Source organism: Carlito syrichta, unplaced genomic scaffold, assembly GCF_000164805.1.
Source record: "Carlito syrichta isolate Samal-C Ts95f unplaced genomic scaffold, Tarsius_syrichta-2.0.1 Scaffold308865, whole genome shotgun sequence".
NCBI classification, from domain to species: domain Eukaryota; kingdom Metazoa; phylum Chordata; class Mammalia; order Primates; family Tarsiidae; genus Carlito; species Carlito syrichta.
This window is the reverse complement of record NW_007252961.1, coordinates 336,708-355,465: the sequence shown is the minus strand read 5'-3', so window position 1 is coordinate 355,465 and position 18,758 is coordinate 336,708. Positions and strand designations below refer to the sequence as shown.

Genomic DNA, 18,758 nt, shown 5'->3' with positions numbered 1-18,758 from the left:
GTAGAGAGGAATAAATAAAATACACAGAAGATTTGCAAAGACTAGCCTCTGTTAGGTGCTCAGGAAAAGAGAAATGTGATACTCAAAGATCTTGTCTTCTAGTCCACAGTGTGTCCCACTGCAATATAACCAGGTAGGGCTTGTGAGGCTTGGAGTCAGGCTGGGACTCAGAGACTTAGCCTCCTACCAGTTTTTGTTTGTCCTAAAGTGCCCTGAGGAAGTTATTTTTTGTCTTTCCTCTGTTCTCCTTTCTCTTTTTAATATTTTTCCTTCTCTCTGGGAATTTTCTTTACTCCTTGCTAGCTCGAGGATGGTTATGGCTGTGCCAGAGTTGGAAAGGGCATCATTGAGGTCTTTTTCCTTAAGGTACTAATGGGAGTAAGATAGGAAGGAAAGGAATTTTTTTCTTTCTGTGACAAATGTGAACGTGACCTAGATTGTAATGAAATAAATGTCCTAGAATCACCAGGTAACATCCTTGGGTAGTTGAATTCAGTCATGTAAAGTCAATTGACAGCTAATATTCTCATACCTAAGTATTTACTTGAACATAATATTAATTTTTTAAAACACATAAAATCCCAAATTTCTTGGTTTTTAATTATTCCAAAGCAAAAAAGACATATACAGCTTTGAGAGCTATTTGATGAGTTTGAGTAATGAACTCTTCATTGAGCTGACTTTATTTGAGGTCATGGGTAGATATGTGGATATGCATACATGGGTGGGTGGCTGTGTAGATGGAAAGCTTTTCCTTTCTCCTCCACCCTGCTTAGCCAGCCTCCTGCAGTTTCCTGTCTCTATATCCTCTATCGTGTGTCTGGGTCTCAGAGTGTGCTCTTCCAGGGGATAGCCAGTGGCACACTGTCCTCTGGTTTTGAGTCTTTTTTCCTGAAGCATCACCCCCTTAGGAACTAGTTATCGTCATCTGTGTAGAAGACAGAATGATGGCATGACCAAGGGATGCCATATAATTCAGGACATGTCTGTTCTGACCCACTTCTGACCTTCGCTAGTCAGGCAAGTCCTAATATACATGGCAGTGTCTTCTCTTAGCAGGTGTTCCATAAATGGCTTCTTCCCCTCAATGGGCGTCTGTAAACATTACTCATCTGTAAGCGGAGGGGCCTGGGTGAGATGACCTTTGAGGACCCTTCTAGCTCTAAGTTCTGTAATGATATTCTAGATGTTAGGACGACATGGTGCTTGCTGGCATCACCACAAATGAAATTACCCATCATTTGTCTTACAAGGAAAGAGCACACAGCAATAGCGACAGACCAGCCAAGCCACATGAGATTGGGGTGTGTGGGTTTTTATCACTCCCACAACTCTCTGGTGAGGCTTGTGATGAATGTGAATGTCTTGGAGAAGAAATTCTAGCTGCCCTGCTGTGACCTGGCCTGTCCTTTTGTTTGGGACTTGGTTACAGTAAACTTGCCCCACTTCAATGGAATTCTGCATGCTTGAGATTTCCAGTGTAGCTGAAAATAAAAGTTGGTGGCTAACGGCTGCTAAGAGATTTTATAGAGCAACATTCTTTTCTGATCTCTTCATCTGTGGTCTGCTTCTTCCCTCTGACCTTGCCTTGTGCTCCACGGACAAGGTTCAGAAGGGGTCACTAGGTGGAATCTCACTCAGATTTCATGCCCCCCAGCTCCAGGTGCCCAGAGTGTTTCAGTTTTTATCTTCCTTCTTCCTCAATGGAGGAGGCATCCTGCTGAGGCAAGTACTGTGCATCCAAGCACCAGGACTCACCCCTGTCACCAGCACTAGGACCTCAATCTAATTCCTGCTTCCTCCTCCTTTTTAAAAACCACACCTCACTCTCTGATCCTCCCATGAGGACTTCTAGCAACAAGATTCAGTCCAGCAGTTCTCCTCCCATCATTATATGACCAAAGAGAACAAGGTCATCTGTCCAATGGCATCCCACTCCCAAGACAAATGAGTGAAGCTTGCTTTTGTTTTATGCCATTGTATGCCATCCTCATCTTACTCCTCTATGTGGCCCACTCACGACTGAATAACAGAAACAAAGAGATTTCCTTCTTGTCTGGCCTTTCCTATAAATCTCATTTCCAGACTTGCTCCAAATTAGGGTCAAATCAACTGAAGTGGGAAACAGCAGGAAGGAGAGGACCCTAACTCTGGGGCAGCCCACAGAAGCCGTTGTGCCTCTGGTTTAATGCCCTTCTCTCTTGGTCCCAACGCCTAGCCATCTTCTTCCTTGTATGGCTTCCTCTGGGTGGCCCCTGTGGGTTCAGCACCCCTTCACCAGGGTGAAATGATTTATGAGGACCCTTCTAACTCTAAGTTCTGTAATGATATTCTAGATGTTAGGACGACATGGTGCTTGCTGGCATTACCACAAATGAAATTACCCATTATTTGTCTTACAAGGAAAGAGTGGTACCCTTGCAAGTGAGAGAGTGGTAAGCAGCCCTCACCACTCTCTCACTTCTCTGCTGTCAGCAGAGAGACTTCTTCTTGCGATCTGCTACGGCACTGGTCTAAGTTCACCAACCTGTTCACTGGATTTCTCTCCCAAGCTGCCTGGTGATTTCTTGTGTTCATTGTGTATCTGCTTATCTCATTTCTTAGGAAACTTTTTTCCTTTGCATTTCATTCTGTTTATTTGACCCCGAGTCCCAGACACTTCTTACCAAGAGAACTTTCCTATTTTACTTTTCCTATTTTAGTGTTGCACAACTGTAGCCTGGAGACCAATAACAAAGGGAATTGTAGTGGAAAAACCCCAGAGCCAAGATACATGGAAGTCTTTGACTGGTTTTTGTGAACTGGAGCGAGTTACATCATTTCCTTACCTCAGTTTCTTTTTCTGTAAAATGTTTATGAAAACGTGTATCTACTTAAATTCTTGGGTTCTGTGAGAATCACTTGAGATATCTTAAGGAAGAATATTCTGAAAACATAAACTGTTATATACACCTACTTTTTTTTGACAAGGTCTTGCTCTGTTGCCCAGACTGGAGTGCAGTGGCATGATCATGGCTCACCACAGCCTCTACCTCTATGACTCAGGCAATCCTCTGCCTCAGCTTCCTGAGTAGCTGATACCATAGGCATATGCCACCACGCCTGGCTAATTTTTTGATTTTTTTGTAGAGATGAAGTCTTGCTATGTTGCTCAGGCTGTTCTGAACTCCTGGGCTTGAGCAGTCTTTCCACCTTGACCTCCCGAAGTGCTGGAATTATAGGCACAAGCCACCGTGCCTGGCTACCTACTGTTATTAGCAGCAGCACATAACATTCCTAATTGTGTCTGTGCCTCATAGCAAGAGCTATCCACCCAAGTATAGGGCAGATCCAGACCACGCCTCAATCTGCCTATCTAGGTTTCAAGCATCTTTCCTTCTGACTTCCCTGTGGGAGCTATGTGTCAGCTGCTGCTATGGACCTCAGCTTGTGTGGGACTCTTGACCAAAGACGGCTAGGGCCTAGAGAGATTGGAGTCTGGACTGCCCATCTACACATGAGGTACTTTGTGCTTTGTGATGAGACGTGCTTCATCCTAAAGATGCTGGATCAGTGTCCTCATCAGTTGGAGCCTCTGAGGAAAGTTTGATAGTTCCCTCTGTCAATCTCTTCTGCCAGAAATCATCAGGGTACATGGGTCCTTTCTTGAATACCTCCTTGTTCCTCGGCAGACCAGCAGACTAGTCGCTTTGCAATTATTTTATATTTATATATAGGAAAGGAATTTATTTTTTACAGTTATGAATGCTGAGAAGTCTAAAGTTGTGGGACCAGATCTGGTAAGGTCCTTCCTACTGTGGGGACTCCTTGTGGAGTCCTGAAGTGGCACAGAGCATCACATGGTGGGGCCTGAGTTTGCTAATGTACTAGAATTGGGGGTATGTTTAAGAGGCTTAACTAAAGGAAATGTCTCCCTCCTGGCTCAGCTTTGTGGTTCCAATTGAGAAAATTATATGAGGATTTTTTTTAGCACTGTTCAGTGAAACTAGCAACGCTGTCTAGGAGACATGCCACTTCTGTCGAGCACATGGAGTTTAAGCATGATGTCTCTCTGTGCCTGGAAATGCAGACCCTCATTTCAAGAGCTGTGACCACCTCCTTTCGTTTCCAGAACCCCTTTCCATGAGTCAGCAATACACCTGCCGGAGCACGTGGTGGAATTGGCTGGATGAGCATGCCTGCCCTAGGGTTAGGGAAAAGGCATCAGACACATGTCTAAATGATTACAGCTCAGGATGCTAAGGTTTCTGGAAAATACTTTCACACAATCCATTATCGTTGGTATTTGTGACCATTTGATAAACTCCAGAACCTCTTACTGCCATGGCAAATAAATCACCCCAACAGCTGAATTTTTTTCTTTTTCATTTTGAACTTGAACTTTTCTTTGACACAGCTACACGTCATAACTGTGCTGTCTTCTATTCAATGCTGGCTTTCTTTCCTCTACTGTAGGATGGCCGTCTGCGAACAAATGACCAGCTGATTGCTGTGAATGGGGAATCACTTTTGGGAAAGTCCAACCACGAAGCTATGGAAACACTCAGGCGGTCGATGTCCATGGAAGGAAACATACGCGGGATGATCCAGCTGGTGATTCTGCGGAGGCCCGAGAGACCAGCAGAGGTGAGGCCATCTTGAACTTCCTCAACAGATTGTCCAGTGGCCACCAAGATGTGCACACTTCTCTTGCTAGGGTGGAAGCAAGATTCATGCTGGTTCTCCCAATGGGGAAGGGTGCCCAGGAGGACCTGGATGGATTTATGTGGAGGGCAGGTGATTGTATATTTTAGGTAATGAGAAAGGATAAACATGTGCTTATAGAATAAGTCATTTGTCAAATGAACAGGCACATATTTTCTAGCTTTCCCCCCCAGAACTTCCAAGAGCTCTGTACTTACTCGTAAACAACTTTCCATGCTTTTTAGCTGATAGTCCAGCAATGTCTGTGCCTTAGGACCTATCAGATGTGGACAGTGTTTAACATGAAGGTCATTATCATTCAGGTAGTTTTCTGTGTTCTTCCCCATAATCTGCACATAAATAACATGAACCTGAGACTTAACTAATTTAAAATTTGATTTATTAAGCGAGCTGCTTGCTCATGTTATTAAACAAATGGAAGTCTTATTTTTTAAATGCTTTATTATGATATCTTTATGGATTTTTTTAAATGTCAGGAATATTTTTTACTTACACATGAAATATAAGCTTAGCATATTCTTGAATGCTAATATTCCTAAACATTTCACTTACACATAAATAATACATATAAAATATTCTAAAACATTTTGTTTTATATATGAAGAATAACTATGAAATGTTCCTAAAAATTATTTTAGAAAAGATAAGAAGAAAAAGATAATAGTACTAAAAGTTAAGAAAAACATCAGCAAATCACATGTTTTCATACCAGGATATTTTCCAAAGCCAAATTATGTTTATGTACTACAATAATATGCAAAGAGAAAATGGAGTACTATTAAAAACACTCATATAAAATATTAGGTTTAATAATAAGTTCAACTTAAACTTAAATGAAAAGTTAAACAAGAGTGGTCAGTAGTGAGATTCATTCTAGTTAAATGCTTGGGTTCTGGAGTTGAATTGCTTGGGTTATAATCCTAGGGTTGCCATTCATAGCTGTGTAACTTTATAGGAAGTCATGCTCAGTATTCTTAGATGGCAGGTACTGTGTGCATGTATATATGTGGGGTTTTGTTGTTGTTGTTTATTTTTTAGTGAAGGTCTTACTCTGTTGCCCAGGCTAGAGTGCAGTGGCATGATCACAGCTCACTACAGTCTTGACCTGCTGGACTCAGGAGATCTTTCTGCCTCAGACTCCCAAGTAGTTATGACTATAGGTGTGCACCACCACACCTAGTTAATTTTTCTATTTTTTCTAGAGAAGTCTTGCTGTGTTTCCCAGGCTGGTCTCAAAGTCCTAAGCTCAAACAATACTCCTACTTTGACCTCCCAAAGTTCTGGAATTACAGGCATGAACCACTGCACCCAGCTTATTGTGTGTTTTATCCCTTTATGGATCATCATCTCCCAACATACGGTAGACACTTAATAAATATTGTTGGATGGGTGATAACATTGCATCTGAGACCTATTTCATCTGAGAGAGTGAACTTGAGTAGTAAAGTTAGAAACTATATCTTATACTATCGGCTATCAGAAAGTTGCAAGCATACCTTTTAAACTCTTCTGTATATAACATAACCTCATAGATGTTAAGTAAATGTAAATTGGCCAATTACTGGAGACTAAATATAATGAATGAACTTGTTTTCTACATCTGCGTCTGCTTAAGCGACAGAGTCTTCCATGAATATTTAGTGACTTCCCTTATGCACATAGCTATGACACCCTTATCTGCTGCTTCCTACCCTGGGCAACTGGGCCCTGCCTGCTTGAATTTGGTTCTTGCTCTAGAGCCCTGGGACTCCATGGAGTTTGCTTATTGGAGAGAGTTGGAAGGATGACCTGTGAGCACCTGAGTCTTCCCTTCTGCCTGTTAGATTCCCCAAAAGATTTCTTTAACAAAGACACATCAACTGAGAGAAAGTGTGGAAGACACTGCCAGAGCATGCCATATCTGTGCAACAGCAAAAGTTACACAAAGAAAATAAATGAGCAAAAGTTACACAAAGAAAATAAATGAGCTAGAAGAGTTAGCTCTGACCCTATGCCTCATCTTCCCACATTTCCCATCTTGCTCTAAAATCTGTGTGTTCCTAGCCGGTGGGTACTGTATATTTTGGCTCATAGAGCTGGTCTGCTTGACCATTCATATTCCCCTTTACTGTAGATACTTTCATTTTAATTCTTGCACTCTGGAGTGGATTGACATTATTCCATCAGAAGAAAGAACTAAACTTCCAGTTGGCTGCCCATCCCCCAAAGTACCTTGTTAATATGGATAGATCACCAGGGACATGATCAGGAATAAGAACTGGGGCAAAAAGCAGTTTTTATGAGGACATTTAAACAAGAACCATTTTTAGTTTCCCTAATATTTACACACTTTCCATGGGGAACGAGCAGGCCTTTGACTCTCAGCTCGTGAGATTCTCTGTGGTACTCATAAAGATTAAACAGCATGATTTCCTGCACTCTAATGTACAGCTTATCTCCATTAAATTGAAAAAAAAAGTTGCAGCTATTTGGGATCCCAAATCTAAGTTTCTCTGTGTCAGAGCATATGTTGCGTGCTCATGTTTTGGGTGTATTCTCCTGTGGAGCAGCGATCACCCTCTGGTACAATAGAAAAGCATTCATAACCTAGAAAAAGGTCTCAGCTCTGTTGATACTTTCAGGCAAATCAATTAGTCAGATTTGGCAAGAATATCAAAATGGTTGCTTGAGCATTATATTGATATTAAAAAATTTGAAGAAGCTACTTAAGAAAAGTCAAAATATATAGTTGTTGGGGTTTTTTCCCACATTACCCAGATGTACAAGATATGTAAACAGTTTTGATGAGGACCTCGTGAAGAATACATAATGAGCCCTTGATTGAATCAAAATCATTTTAAACAGAAACATATTTTTCCAAGGATGAGCTTGAGGTTCAATTGTAATTCTATTTGAGACTAGAGACGTGGTATTAACCAAAAAAAATGGGTTATGACCTGATTTTGTTTTTCCCTTCCCCAAAACATTTCCCTCCCTGCTACCGGCTCATCGTAGGAGAGGCAGAATATGTTTAAAAATCCATTATATTTTTTATTGGCTGGGACACTAATGGAGGTCCCCACGACAACTCTGTTTTGCAGGCTGAATACTTTAATTAGGCTGGTAACCGATCAGTTGTTTGGATATCGATTGTGTCATTTATCAAAGAGCTGGGAAAGCAGAAAAAAAAACTGTTGTTGTTATTGTTCAATCAAAGCACAGGTCTGTGCAAGGCAAGTCTTCCCTCTCCCACTGCTGGAATTCCCACTTAGTGGAGGCTGAGCCTGCCTCCTATCCCAGGCTCAGTTTGGCCAGCAGGTTGAGAGAAGGGAGCACACCAGGTGGGAAGAGTGTCACTAGCCTCCACAGAAAGTTGACAGTCTTTCAACTGCTGACAGCAGTTTAATTATTAAAGATGCATAAATTGTGTGTTTCAAATATTTTGTTTAACTAGATAGACACTGAATTTGTGCAACTAAATAGGAAAATCTAAATCAAATGCATTGGTTTGGTCAAATAGTTTCCTCAGAAGGAAAGAGCTTTGGGCATCAGATCTGTGTTCCTGTCTGTGGTGCGTTTTTCTCACAAATGGTCAAGGGAGCAGCCATGAGATGGCTTCCAAATCATTTACTTCCTCTAAGTCTGTTAGGGAGACAAGTAATATGAGCAGGAGCAAACCCCAGTTCCCTGTGCCGTGGTCCTCTTAAAAAAATAGCAAGAGCTCTCCCAAGTCGACCCCTCCTGTTCCTCTTCAGCACCTGTGGAAGATGGCTTATGGGGTGTTATTCTGGATATAGCAGTTTTAAGGAAACTGTGAATTTGTTTGCAGACTGTAAAAAACAAAATAGGAGAGGAAATACAGAAAAAAAGAAAAGAGGGAAAAAAAACCCCAAAAACCTCCGGAGAAATGCTGTCTGCAATGTCACAGCAGTTGGGTTTAGCTCCTGGCCAAAAGACCTCATGTATGCAGAGGGACACACTCGTGGCATTTCAATGGCAAACTTGCTTGAGTTCTGACTTGTCCTAGAGCATATGCACTTAGTCGCAGAGAGGGAGAGGAACCAGCTGGTTGGCAGAGAAACACCCTTGGCATGAACTGTATTCTTGTGTTGACACTGCCACAAGCTGTACTCCCAGATGGAAGGAAATTTGAAAGAAGCCAGTTGTAAGTGGGGGAAAGGAATAATAAAGTTAATCCTCCTTTGTGTTGGCTATCAGCACTCCTAATCCTTAGCACCACATTGTCAGTACTTTTTTATTTTTTGTTTTAGACTCAGAGATGCTTTCACCAATGGGGCCATTTTGATTTCCCACAGTTGAGGACTTATGCGAATAGACTCTTGAAAGATTCTTTATCAACTGATCGTTTTTTCGTGTTGCTTCATTTGGCCAGGTTGGAACGTATTTAAAAAGCAAATGTAATTTTTATTTTCCTTTCTTTAGGAAACTGCAGAGTGTGGGGCATTTTCTAAGCCAGGCTTTGAGAACTGTCAAAACGCTGAACCCGCCTCCAGGAGACACGATAATGGTACACTGCATCGGCTTGGCACTCACGCACAAGACAAACAGAAAGGTAAGAGTCTCTCCAGTTCCACCCACTGCAAATGGAGTGAGAAGATGCAGAAGTGCCTTTTTATTTAAAAAAAGAAGAAAGAAAAAGGAACAAAGGGGAGTTAATTAGACTAAGTGCAGACTTTGTTGCTATGAGTCCTAAGCGCTGCGGGGTGGGGGGACTGACTCAGAGCTCTCGAGGCAGATTCCTGGCAAAGACCCCAGCTGGAGCGACAGTTTCCACGCTTGCTGCCCCAAACATGGAGGGTTATGTATAAAACAAATCATGGCTGGAGAATGCAAGATGTCAAACTGTTATCTTTTTCAAGCTTTTTTAATACTGGAAGTTTCGAAGTGTAAGTAGCTTCTAAACTTAGACAATATATGGGTTTGGATTGAACCACAGAATGGCCATAGCACAATTCAGATGTATGCTTGGTTCCAAGATGAGTGTGGTAAACAGGTGACTATCACTTGAAGCCACCACATGATGGTGAATGCTCCTACCATTGCCTCTCCACATACTTTCTTTTTTTTTTTTTTTTGAGTTGGAGTGTCACTCTGTCGCTCAGACTGGAGTGCAGTGGCCACTCCCTGCCACTGCAGCCTCGACCTGCTGGGCTCCGGCAATCTTTCCGCCTCAGCCTTGCGAGTAGCCAGAATTCCAGGCACACACTACCACGCCCGACTGATTTTTGATTTATTGTAGAGACGAGGTCTTGTCAAGTTGCCCAGGTGGGTCTTGAACCTGCAGGCTCAGGCAATCCCAAAGGTGCGGGATTACAGGCTGAGCCACCAAGCCCAGCTCATACTTTCATTATCACTGTATGGATCACATTTCTAGTCAACATCAGACATCAATAATCCAGGTTTTCTCCTTTTACAAAAATTTTATTTCAGGTCACCAAGAAAATTATTTTATCTCCTTGTATCTCTCCTCTTTACTAACTTTCATTTCTTATATTGCAAAAGCAATGCATAGTCATTGTATAAAATTTAGAGAAAAGCAATAAAAAGAAAATTTAATATTACTCATACTTCCATCTATCAAAGATCTAATCAATAACATTTTTATGTATATCTTTCAAGTCTTTTTTCATGCAGATATGTATACATAAAATGAAATATACTGTACATCATGTTTAAGAATTGCTTTTTAATTAATGCACATTATGAGCACCTTACTTTGTCACTGAATATTCTACAATATCACATTTAGTAATCACATAGTATCCTGGGCATAGAGGTATAACACTTTATGTCATCAGTCCCTTAGATTTTGAACACTTAAGATGTTACCATAATTTATGTGGGAACAATTCTAAGCTCTGAAATTACTCCACCAGAATGTACCTGGAAATAGGATGTTGCTCTAGAGTTAAATTGTCTCATCAGAATGGGATGCTGTTTTTTTTCCTCTGAATTCCTACATTTTAGCCAGGGTAGTAGCAACAGCTGTTACCATTTATTAAGTGTTTACTGTCTGTTAGGTACTGTGTTAAGCAATTTACATGCACGCTCAAAGTGGGTAATATTATTATCTTCACGTTACAGATGAAGAACTAGAAAGTCAGAGAGAGTAAATAATTTACCCGAGACCGCACGCCTGATACCTGCAGAGTGTGGATTCAGTTGATGTCTCTCTGACTTAAGTTCAACTGCTAAGCCACAGTGTGGGCCCTGACTTACATGGGTCTTATGAAACTATTGATGTCCTTTCACCCAATCTAAGACTGTTCATTAAAAGTTGACTTGATTCAGTATCCAGAGAAAGAAATACTCAGTATGTCTTTTCTCATATTAAAGATATTAAAAGTTTTCTTGACAGAGCACAATTGCCTTCTGAACCCTTAAGTCACAATAGCAAGAGCATCTTGGAAGGAACAGCAAGTTTTCTATAGAGTAGAACAGCCTTCTTTCTATGAGGCCCATCGTATGATTACAAACATTGACATCTGTATTAAAATATCAAGTCTTTGTACAATTTGATTGGCATTTAATTCTCTAACAACATGTGGTCCAGTGACTATCTAAGCTTAGGATTTAACACCTAATTACAACAGTGACATCCAAAGGAACATTAAACACCTTATCTCCTATCTTGTTTCATTTGTAATACCTATAAAATAGTTATGTGCCATATAACGACATTTTAGTCAGTGATAGACTACATGTATGATAGTGGTCCCTTAAGATCATGATGGAACTGAAAAATTCCTGTTGCCTGGTGTTTCCTGCACTATATTTTTCTCATAATTTGGAGCACGCTCCTTCTACTTATGAAAAAAAGTTAGCTGTGAAATAGCCTCAGTCATGTTCCTCAGGTGGTATTCCAGAAGAAGGCACTGTTGTCGTAGGAGGTGACAGCTTCTTGTGTGTCATTGCCTCTGAAGACCGTCCAGAAGACCGTCCAGTGGGACAAAATGTGGAGGGGAAGACAGTGATGTTGATGATCCTGAGCCTATGTTTGTGTCTTAGTTTTTATTTTTTTAAAGTAGGATTTATTGAGAGGATAGAAAAACTCCCACAGTGGGAGGGGACCCAAGAGGATTGCCCGTGTCTTAGTTTTTAACCAATACAATTTAGAAAGTAAAATATAAAGAAGAAAAAATTTTTTAATAGGAAAAAAAATCTCTAGATAAAAAGAAAAAGAAAAAAATATTTTTGTATAACTGTACAATGTGTTTGTATTTTAAGCTAAGTGGTATTGTAAAAGAGGCAGAAAGTTAAAAAAAAATAAAACGTTTATAAAATAAAAAAGTTATAGCAAACTAAGATTGTTTTATTATTGAAGAAAAAATTTCATATGAATTTAGTGTGGCCTAAGTGTCCATTGTTCATAAAGTCCACAGTAGAGCACCATCATGTCCTAGGCCTTCACACGCACCATCACTAACTGACTCACCAGAGCAACTTCCAGTCCTGTAAGCTTCATTCATGACAAGTGCCCTGTACAAGTAGACTGGTTTTTTTATATATATATATATTTTAGACCATATTTTTACTGTACTTGTTTTATGTTTAGATACACAAATACTTACCATTGTGTTACAGTTGCCTACAGTATTCATATTCAATACAGGATCAGGCTGTGCAGGGGTGTAGTCCAGGAGCAATAAGTTAGACCACACAGCCCAGGTGTGTAGTAGGCTACACCTGCTAGGTTTGTGAACATGCACTATGATGTTGCAACAAGGACTAAATTAGAAAGTAAAAAATAAGGAAAAATTTTTAAAATAGAGAAATGCTCTAGATTAAAGATATAAAGAAAAACAATTTTCTAACAATACATGCCTTAGATCATATCCTCATTGTTAAGTGAAGCATGATGTTTTTAATCTCAGGTGATAAACAGTGTATTTTTAGAGGACATTGAGATACTCAGGTAAATGGAGTAATATCTCTACAAAGGAGAGTAAAGTCTAAAACAATGAAACTATAGAACTAAAGTACAAGGATCACCCAGAAAACTAATTTTAATAATAAAATCCACTCCAAGCACATGCTAAAAATAAAGTACTATATAATTTGAAACTTCAGTATATGTTCAGACTTCGTATCTCTCCTGAACAATAGAGTCCTTTGGGCACAAGCAGTCACTGACAACCACTGGGAGATTTTGTCCTTTTCCTCCTAAGATAAGATCCAGGTGGAACACTTTTATATCACTGAAAAAAAGAACGCACACATTAGCTACCCACAAGGTTTTCATTTCACTTCCTTCTCCACCTTGATTTTCCAAGTTAACAAAAAAATCCATTTCTTTTAAGGAGTGACATTATTTTTTTTAAGAAGAGAAAATCTATTATTATTTCTTTGTGGATGTGTGCTACAATGCTAGATCACAAGAATTAGGCCTATTGAAACAAAGAAGCATTAAATTTTGAGTGTCAGAGACCAACAGATGGCATTTCCTTACTTTTTATATAAGCTGATTGATTTAGAGACAAAACAATTATAACAATTTATAAGCACAATGCTATAGAAGGCTGTCATGACTGTCACCTTTTTTGCAATAGTGGTAACATTTTACACTTCGAGAAGCATTGGGAGTTCCTGAGTTTCACTCCACAGAAGGTGGTAACAGGCCTTGAAGACTCATAAAACCTGAGTGTTGACTCACCACGGCCAGTTTTTGTAAGGCCCTTCTTTAGAAAAATAAAATTAACTTGACAAAACATAATGTCGAGTCAGGAGAGGAACTATTACAGCCAAAACATTAACTTTTTTTATTCCCTTTTTCCTTTCCTTTGTATATTTAAAAATTCAATGTTGATATTCTGTGTTCCATCTATTTTTGTAATAATAGTACATACCACCCACAGTTCTTGGTTATTTGATTTTTTTTTAATTCCTGTCAAGCTGTTACACAGAAAAGACATTTTTAGAACTAATGTCTGTAGAAATTGTAACACCAGAAAATTCACATTCATGGTGAAGAATGTCTGGTGATGCCCCGAGTGAAGTAAACGTGGTTTTCCAAGAGGTTAATAAGGATGAGTCTCTGTGTCCCAGGAGCTGACTGTGAAGTCCTCTGAGACGGTGGAATGGTGGCCACGTGCACCAACACTGTGTGTTCCAAAGACCCTCTGAGCTGTCTAACCCCAGGCCATCTCGCAGCCTCTACCCAATTTGCCTCTGAGTATTGCTGCCTGTCCCCTCTGGACTCTGTCTCCCCTGGTGAAACCTCCTCCTGCTGCTCCTCCCCTTCCAGCATGAGTGCTCCCTGTCACCTTCCCAGAGAGGCCTTCCACCCCCTAGCCCATGTCAAATGTGTCCTGCCTCCCGGCTCCATATTCCCAGGGTCCTGTGAGGAGACACATGATAATATCATTGTTCCTAATGTTCAGGCTGCCCTCCTGGGAAGCAGTGTGTGTCACTCTTCTGTGGCACGTAGGGCACTACCTCTGGAGTGGCGATCCGAGAACAAATCTTGCTTCCCAAGTAGGCTGTTGTTCACTGGATACCCCCCTTGTGCAGAACACACACTCAGGAACACAAAGGTGGATGCAGTACTATTATTGCTCTCAAGAACAGCCTAGAGCAGAGCTCAGAAAACTCTATCCTTAAAGAGCCAGATGGTAAATAGCTTAGGCTTTGTGGGCTATAGGATCTCCAGTTTAGCTCAGCTCTGCCATTGTCAAGCAAAAGTGGCCATAGGCAATACGTACACAAACGGGCATGTGTTCATAAAACTTTATTTACAAAGCCAGGCAGCAGCTGGTGTTGGGCCAGGGCCAGAACTGGCTGACCCCTTGTCTGGAGTCACAGTCTCTTTTATCCATTTTTTCTGATGTGGCCTTGGCAGGATGGCTCTATAGAACAAATAGCAAAAGATGATCAAGAAAAGAAGGGCCACTTGGCCATTGATGAAGCAGTGACTACAGGGGCCTGTAACATTCACAGGCAGATGGATGTGTACATTTAGAATGACCATCAGGAAGACCATGACTTGTATATGCAGTGAAATCCAGAAATGTTATTTTTAGGAGATAAGAATTCTAGACTCTTGCACCAATATAGGTCTTAACAAAAGTGTTTAGGTTCAGGGGAAAAGAATTTCTGACAGCATCTTTTTTTTCCTGAATTGGGATCTTGCTCTGTTGCCCAGGCTAGAGTACAGTGGCATGATCATGGCTCACTGCAGTCTCGACCTCCTGGGCTCAGGAAATCCTTCCTCCTCTGTCCCTGAGTAGCTGGGACTATAGGCAGACACCACCATGCCCAGCTAATTTTTTTTTATTTTCTTGTCGAGACAAGGTCTCGCTGTGTTGCCCAGGCTGATCTTGAACTCCTGGGCTCAAGTAATCCTCCTGCCTCTGCCACCCAAAGTGCTGGCATTGCAGACTTGAGCCAATGAGCTTGGACTGTACATATTATTTTAAAATGTACCAAGAATAGAATCAACAAACAAGATACCTCTGCACCTATCACCACTTAAAAAAATAAAAATAAAAAGCACAGATGGCTCATGTGAATGCAATAAACATTAAAGTTAATGATTGTGATAAAACTTGAAGTAGCCAGAGCAGAGGCCGCAGAAGGGAAGAGAGAGGAGAAAGGAAGACAACGAGGGGAGTTATCTAAATCTAGTGAGAGAGGCTGGGCTCAGTGGCCCAGCACTTTGGAAGTCCAAGGCGAGTGGATTGCCTGAGCCTGTGGGTTCAAGACCAGCCCAGGCGAGACCTTGCCTCTACAATAATTCAAAAATGAGCTGGGCATGGTAGTGTGTGCCTGTAGTTCTGGCTACTTGAAAGGCTGAAGCAAAAGGATCGCTGGCACCCAGCAGGTCGATGCTGGGGTGGCCATGAGCGTGCTACTGCATTTCAGCCTGGGCAACAGAGTGACACTCCAACTCAATAAATAAATAAATAAATAGATAGATAAATAAATAAATAAGTAAATAAATAGATCTAGTGTGAGAACTAAGCATGGATGCATGGACGGTAGCTTGATAAAGCAGGAAGTAGCACATAGTAGCAAAAGCAGCATGTTAGAAATGTTATATATGAATTACTTCATATAATACCAAGGAACAGGTAAATCCAAGATGTCAGTAGATAGAGTTAGTGGGAGTTTGCTTATCTATCCTGTCACTGCTTTGTGAGGTTAGCAACAGGAGAATGGGGCTGCGGTCCACGTGGTGATTACAGGACCCAGGCTTCTTCCGTGGACAGCAGGACCACTTGCTTTATGGGGGTAGTAGAGGAAGGAGGAGAGTGGAGAAGGCATACCCTCTTCTAACCATGGAGCCTGGGAATGGCGACCATCATGGTCTCTCACGTCCCATTGGTAGGAGCCAGCTAGGGACTAAGCAAGCTGAGAAATGGCATCAAGCCATCTGCCTCGGGCGGGAAGAAAAGTGTGGACTCTTTAGACCCCAGCTTTCTAGCAAGGTCTCAAGCCCAAGTGCTTCCATTGCAGCACAAATGCAGAGAGAGTGGTTTTTTCCCCTCCAACATGTCTAGATGATGCATAGATACACTATATCTCATGGTTTTTGTAAAATAATTTTTTGCTCCTAAGGCCAGTGCTCAAGTCACCATATAATCCGGAGCACTCATTGTAGAGTCTTGTTGACAAAGATGTGAAGAAGGCGTAGAGAGGATTCCTCACTCCTCAGGCTCTATGAGTCATGGGCACGTGTCAGCCTCCTGCTGCGGGGAGGAGGTTGTTGAGAGGCATGGCCTGGTTTCTAGGGGTTGCCAGCCAGTCTCAAGTGTAGACATCAATGAGCAGTCTCAGATTTCCTCATACAAGTCGCCTCTCTCCTCATGAGGGTCCTTCAGCCCCAAGGCTGGTTGACGTGTTGGTTGAGAGTGTGTCTGAGAGAAAGACTGAGACACCCCCAGTTCCCACTGCCCCCACTGACTCCAACTTCATGGGTTCTTTGTCGATAGACCTGCTGCCTCCTGGTGACGGATGGGCCCGGAGTGAAGTGTCACCTTCTCCACCACTACATCCTGCCCTTGAAGATCACGGCCACAGGTATCAATGCCATGATGTAACCTCAATGTACCCTGTGACTGTTTTTCTGGGAAAACTTGGGAAGCTGATTTTAACTCTTTTTCTCTCTGGGGTAAAATTCTCATAGTGCTATAATTCCTTTCCAGTGAAAACTCCTCATTGCTAATCGCTTAGACTGTTCATATCTTGCTTTCTGGAATTTGTAAAGGTTCATCTTATACTACTGAAATATTTAAGAAAATGGGTAGATTTTCCTTCACAAGTTTAAAAACCAGAGCAGTGGTGCTCCAAGAAAAGTTATATGGGAAAATATAAAACAAAACATAGAAAACATAAAGCTTAGTGGGTTTTTAAAAATTTGTAATTGATAAACCCTAAAGGTATTTTAAAAATAGATGTTCCAAGAAAGTTAATGGAATCTAAAAATTAAAGCAGCACCATATATAATCTAAAATATTGAGAAGTACCCAATATTATATACATTCTGTAATAGAAACTAAAAAATCAATAATTTTTAGAATCACACAAGCATGAGAAAGAGAGATTTACTAAGCATACATACTATTTGACTAGTGGAATTCATAGATTTTGTACTTCTGGTGAGTTTTAAAAATCATTAAATTGTCCCTTTGCTATTTTCTGTATTTATTATGGCTATTAAAAACTGTGTATTTTATTCCATTTGGTGTCCCTTGATAATCCTGTGAAATTTCTTCATTTTTCTCACGGCAATGCTGGTGCCATTCCTATTATGCTTTTTAATACCATCTGCTAAAAATAAAATAGCCCAACAAGAGTCTAGCTAACTTGATTAGAGAGAAGCTTACTTATACTTAGCTAGCTCTGATTCTGATAGTTTTGAAGTCAGTTATCTTATTAAACTACAATGTCATAAACCAGACTGACAATCACAATGATGTTCTAGATCAGTATCTCTGGAGATTTCTTGAAAGAGTACGTGGACATATTTAATTTTGTCCATTTATTTTCATTGTCTGCCTCATGACTGTTTGATGGCATAAAAAATTCCATTTTAAAAATAGTTTTCATTTGTTCTATTTTACTGTTTATCCTATATGTGTGTGCGAAACTCCTGGGATAGTGAAAGATGAATCGGATACAAGCCCCGTCTTCAGGAAGCAGGTAGACACTTGGGACAGCTAGAGCACAGGTTCAAAGTGATGTTTGCCAGGGGTAGAAATAAAGTGTGCTGGCCTCTGAGGCAGAGGGGCATTCCTCCAGACCACGGACTCAGGAAAAGTGCTGTGGTCAAAGTGTCATTAGGGCTGAACCTTAGCTCATGGGTAGTGGATGGCCAGGAGCCCCGGAAGAAAGGGTGTTTCAGAGAGGGGGGATGCAAAAGGAACTGCATGGAGGAGGGAAAGTCAATTGATTTGTATAAGGACAATGTCCACAGACTTCATGTGGGAGACAGTAAACCTTACAGTGGGCTGTCAGCAGACCACAGGCATGATGGAAGTCGGGTTTTGTTGTGGATACCACAGACTGGGTGAGTGGAAGGGCATTGACATCCCCTGGGTCCCTCTGGGGACCTGCATCAGAGGCACCAGGGGCCTGAGCAGAGAGGATGGGAGATGGGCTTAGAGGAGCCTTCAGAAGGCAGAGGGGGTTTGGGATGTTGCTGTGATGGAACTGCTAGGATTCAGCAGCCGCCTTTGTGGCTTCCTCAAAGTCTCCACAGAATTCTTCCCTTCTCTTTTCTGCTTTGCAGAAAAGAGATTTTGTGGAGGGGGTGGGGAAGTGGTAATAAGCTCATATTCACAACATGCCATGAGCCAGCAACTCCCCTTTCCTTCCACCCTCTCCCTCCTAGTTCCCATGTTTAAGGTCTTTGTTCCCTCCACTTTCCTGGAACTGCTATCTCAATCATCAGCAGTAATCTCCTTTCAGTCAAAGGTGTGACATTTCTTAGACTTTATTCTTCTTTTCTGCTCTGCAGTATTTGATTATTAAGTTGTTTATTCACCACTCATCCACTCAAGAGCATTTCTGGAACCCTGAGCCAGGCATTGTAGAAGAAACCCTAGTGAATTGGA

General features: G+C 41.2%; 1 protein-coding gene across 1 annotated transcript in view; it reads left to right on the top strand.

The window, feature by feature from the left end:
* Positions 1 to 18,758, top strand: part of PARD3B (par-3 family cell polarity regulator beta) — a 442,984-nt gene that overhangs the window by 128,854 nt on the left and 295,372 nt on the right. Inside the window, exons 10-12 of the mRNA XM_008066237.2 lie at positions 4,456 to 4,626; positions 9,127 to 9,256; positions 16,635 to 16,722. Coding sequence (XP_008064428.2) covers positions 4,456 to 4,626; positions 9,127 to 9,256; positions 16,635 to 16,722 — 389 coding nt within the window. The remainder of the gene's footprint in view (positions 1 to 4,455; positions 4,627 to 9,126; positions 9,257 to 16,634; positions 16,723 to 18,758) is intronic.